Source organism: Rutidosis leptorrhynchoides, chromosome 8, assembly GCF_046630445.1.
Source record: "Rutidosis leptorrhynchoides isolate AG116_Rl617_1_P2 chromosome 8, CSIRO_AGI_Rlap_v1, whole genome shotgun sequence".
Lineage (NCBI taxonomy): Eukaryota > Viridiplantae > Streptophyta > Magnoliopsida > Asterales > Asteraceae > Rutidosis > Rutidosis leptorrhynchoides.
Genome location: NC_092340.1, coordinates 129,069,320 through 129,073,219, shown reverse-complemented (window position 1 = coordinate 129,073,219; position 3,900 = coordinate 129,069,320). Strand labels below are relative to the sequence as shown.

Sequence of the window (3,900 nt, the reverse complement as noted above, 5' to 3'; positions counted from 1 at the left end):
ACAAGGTGAGTTTGGCGGTTTCCATAGAAAATATAGGGTTTGAATGTGATTGCCGATCTACACCTTTTAGAAATCTTCGAGAAGGTAACCGTGTGTTGTAGCTCATGTGATAGTGGTCTGCCTCTTTTAGCGAAAGGTAAGGAGTTCGACTCCCGTAGAGTGCAACATTGCACACAAGGTTGCCCCTTAACTCTTGAATTCCATCCAGGTGTGCCTTCAGCACATCGCGTTGCTGGGGCAGTGGGGGAAAGAGTTTTACCGCTCATGCCCTCGGATTGGGCCGAGTTTCCTCCTGGACAACAGTAAGAGGTGAGTTATGCAATTGCGGGAGATGAACGCGTGGGTAGTTTAATCCCCTATGAATGATCCCGAACTGATGTTAAAAAAAAAAAAAAAAAAAAAAAAGAAATATTCCAAAAGGTACACACTCTAACTTATTTGTAAGCTTGCTACACAATAATAATAAGCATTTTCACAGCAATAATAAAAACCATTTTGCTTGTGACATGTTCAAATTGCAAGTTGAAACTGCAAATGATGCAAACTATTAAAGATATATTCAGATACACAAAAAGTCTTAACAATATGCAGAATCTCAGATGCACAACATAGGATTAAAAAAAGTTGGCATATGTTGAATCATTCAATGGTCCTAAGCAAACGAAAATCCAGAGTCACATAATTTCTTTCTGGATTTGATTATACATATATATAAAGATAAAACAATAATTTACATCAAATTAGTAAAAAAAAGAAAAAACTTACATAACTTATTTAACCTACTACTACAAACAAGAGTTGCCAAGTGCCTACTGTGTCTCCATATCTTTTGCAGTGAACTCACCACTACTGCCTCTGCCACCATGCCCATAAGACGAAACCGCAGTCGTAATATCAAGACTGCCCCCAATCGAAGTCATCAGAGCCGACAGACCGTTGGTCCCACCACCAGCCGCCATACCCAACCCAAGAAAATCAAGAGTTGTATGCTTAGGTCCGTATACAGATGGAGTCCCCATCATGAGTTCTTCCAAACCCGACCTTCCATCATAGCCCACTCCTAGCCCAAGTCCAATGGTGGTCCCACCATCTGGGTCATCTCGGTCGAGTCCAAATCCCCTAAGGAGAGATGCACCGGATGCAGATGCACCCATTTGAGCAGCTTTCTGAAGTAACGCTGTTGCTGACATCGTTGGCTGAGGTGGTTGAACATATTGCCGAAGCTCGGGCCCGCTTGTTGTGAAAATTGAGGAGCCCTGATTGGTTGACAAGCATAGGGATATAGGCTCGAGAGTTGAAGATGGTAATGTAAGATCGGGTGGTTGTGTGGGTTGGGTCATGGACCGAATTAGGTCTTTGTATGCAGCCGGTTGAGGTTGAGGTTGAGGTTGAGGTTGTAAACTTTTGGATGCATTTGATGATGCAAATAAGCTTGCAAAGACACTGCTGCTTGTGCTTCCTGTATTGGTTGAGCTGCAGCTACCGCTACAGCTTCCGGTCAAACCCGCCACTAATTGTGGCGGATCATCCAAAACGGGTCTAGAATCATTATTTGACTGCGAAACTTCAGGCAATTCTACAAGCAAATCCAACAATTAGTACCAACAATATAATTCTAAATAATTGTATCAACTTTCAAAGAAATGCAAATCAATCATATCTATAATCATTTAACTTTGATTATCAAAATGCAAATAAAAAAGAAACTTGCTAAATTTTTTAACTTTTTCAAAATATTACCCCCGTTTTGACCCAAGCCCATTATAACACAGTTCCCCAAACCAACGATTCCGCCCATTTGGCCACCTCTACCAGCAATAATAATAAAGGTCCCCCTTTTCAACAGAATGATGAACAACAAAACAGTAACAGAACATAAAACTGAAATAACCATAAGATAACCTTATATTGTTATACCTGGTGTTTTTGAAATACACAGATCTGGTGATGGTACAGGAACTACAGGAGTGCAAGTGGGCGGAGATGGCGGTGGAGGTGGCGGCAACACTAATATCGGTGTCAATGGAGCTGACGTGGACTGTCGGCCCGACTCTAAAGATTGAAGCTTTTCGTCTTCATCTTTTTCGGGCGGTTCATCTTCTGGTTTATCTTTAGCACTCTCCACCGCTAACGCATCACAAAATGCTCTATGGGTAATAAAGCTATCCCTCCTAAACATACACACACCAAAAATAATAAATATATAAATTTTCATCATCATAACAAAAATTCAACTATAACGAAAGGCTTTTACAAATATCTAACCTTGAAAACAAAGTCCCACAATCGCATTTATACTCGCGGGTCCCACATATCTTCAAATGAGCCTTCCAATCAGACTGAACTGCGTATTTCTTCGAACACTGATCACATTTCCATTTTTTCTCCCCGTGTTTCCTACAGAAATGCTTTTTAATCCCTGTGAGGTCACCTAAAGCACGTAAAGGATCATGATGAACACACGATGGTTCAGGGCATACATAAACTCTCTTCCTAATCTCTTTACTTGTCCTCTGTTTAAGCTTCCATGGCAAATTATGTCCTCTTCTATGAAGCTGCAAGTTTTGGTCTCTTTGAAACCCCTTATTGCAAATTTCACATACAAATCGATTCGTAGCCATTAATGTCTTTGGTGATAAGGCAATCACCTCTGCATCTGGATCTATTTTTTTAAAAGGAAAAAAAAAAGATTACTTTCCATTTCAATATTAACACAAAAAGCCCAAATCCAATTAAAGACATATGTCTAAATTCAATTCCAATTCTGCCGTAATCCAATCGCGAGCCAAACGGGGCCTAAGATTCTCATTTAATAAGTATAAGCTGAGATCATTTACACACTAACTAATATATGTATTTCCTAATACTAAAGGAACTCAAATAATAACAAGTTACAACTTCAATTAATAAACTATACATCATAATCATAATCACAATTAACTAAATTATGAACAAAATTTGATGAATTTACATATTACCTGGCATGCCGGCTAAATTGCGTTTCCGTTTCACCGGCTTTTCGGCCGGCGCCGCCGTTTGATTTCCCGGCGATGATATACTAGCTTCGACGGAAACGGTGAAATCGTTTACCGCCGACGAGTTATCCAACTCAGTAGTCATGTTAACTCAATTACTTCTATGGTTTTGCTTCAAGTACTGCCAAACTTATAATACTATTATTGTTCTAGGGTTAGCACTCAATCATTCAAACTAGTTATTTGATTACATCTATTTTGAATCAAAACATAAATTAATCAACTAAGTAACAAAAGCCATAGCACAGAATTAGCTCAAGTGTTCAGCTCAGAGCTAATTTAGTTATTTAGTCACCAACAGTATAAAAACAAGGGTTACGAAGTTTCAGACATTAGCCCTAACTTTTAGCTATAGTGATCGAAAGAGATATCGATAAGAACAGATCACTAGAATCCGAAATTAAAGCGTAAATCAATAAAAAATATTGATTGATTTTTAAAGTATGATGGAAAGATCTTGGAAAAAAAGGTGAAATTCAGATAGAGAGAGAGAGAGAATTGGTAAATAGTCTTCGTTTATAAATTTATCAAAAAATCCAAAATTAGGAAATCATGAATGAATAAAATAAAATTTTAAAGGGAAAAGTTGGAATAGGCATTATGTTTTTTTATTTTAATTAAGAAAAAAATATATGTGTTTTATTAGGGCTCATCAAGAAACCGGATTAACCGAACCGTAACTGTATTAACCGATAAAACAGAACAAAATTAACCAAATCGAACATATAATCGCGGATGTGGTTAACACTTATGGATTAACCGAAGTTTGTGGGGCGGTTATAAAAATAATGAATACTCGCACCACTTTAATCAAACCGCCCCATTATCGTTGAACAAATCATTACTTGTTATGTGTAAAAAATAG

General features: G+C 37.9%; 1 protein-coding gene across 1 annotated transcript; it reads right to left on the bottom strand.

The window, feature by feature from the left end:
* Window positions 1–611: 611 nt before the first annotated feature.
* LOC139861365 (zinc finger protein GAI-ASSOCIATED FACTOR 1-like) lies at window positions 612–3,511 on the bottom strand. The gene is made up of 4 exons (XM_071849741.1): window positions 2,979–3,511; window positions 2,266–2,662; window positions 1,918–2,171; window positions 612–1,576 (listed from the first exon to the last, which is right to left on the bottom strand). Exons 1-4 carry the CDS (start codon window positions 3,118–3,120, stop codon window positions 810–812), a joined length of 1,560 nt encoding a protein of 519 aa, XP_071705842.1. The 5' UTR covers window positions 3,121–3,511; the 3' UTR covers window positions 612–809.
* Window positions 3,512–3,900: the final 389 nt, after the last annotated feature.

Excerpts from the sequence above, each read along its gene's own strand:
- LOC139861365 (XM_071849741.1), bottom strand. The coding sequence starts at position 3,120 with ATGACTACTGAGTTGGATAACTCGTCGGCGGTAAACGATTTCACCGTT. Across the intron at positions 2,663-2,978 it reads CAATTTAGCCGGCATGCCAG|ATCCAGATGCAGAGGTGATT; the intron begins GTAATATGTAAA and ends TTAAAAAAATAG. Across the intron at positions 1,577-1,917 it reads GTGTATTTCAAAAACACCAG|AATTGCCTGAAGTTTCGCAG; the intron begins GTATAACAATAT and ends ATTTGCTTGTAG.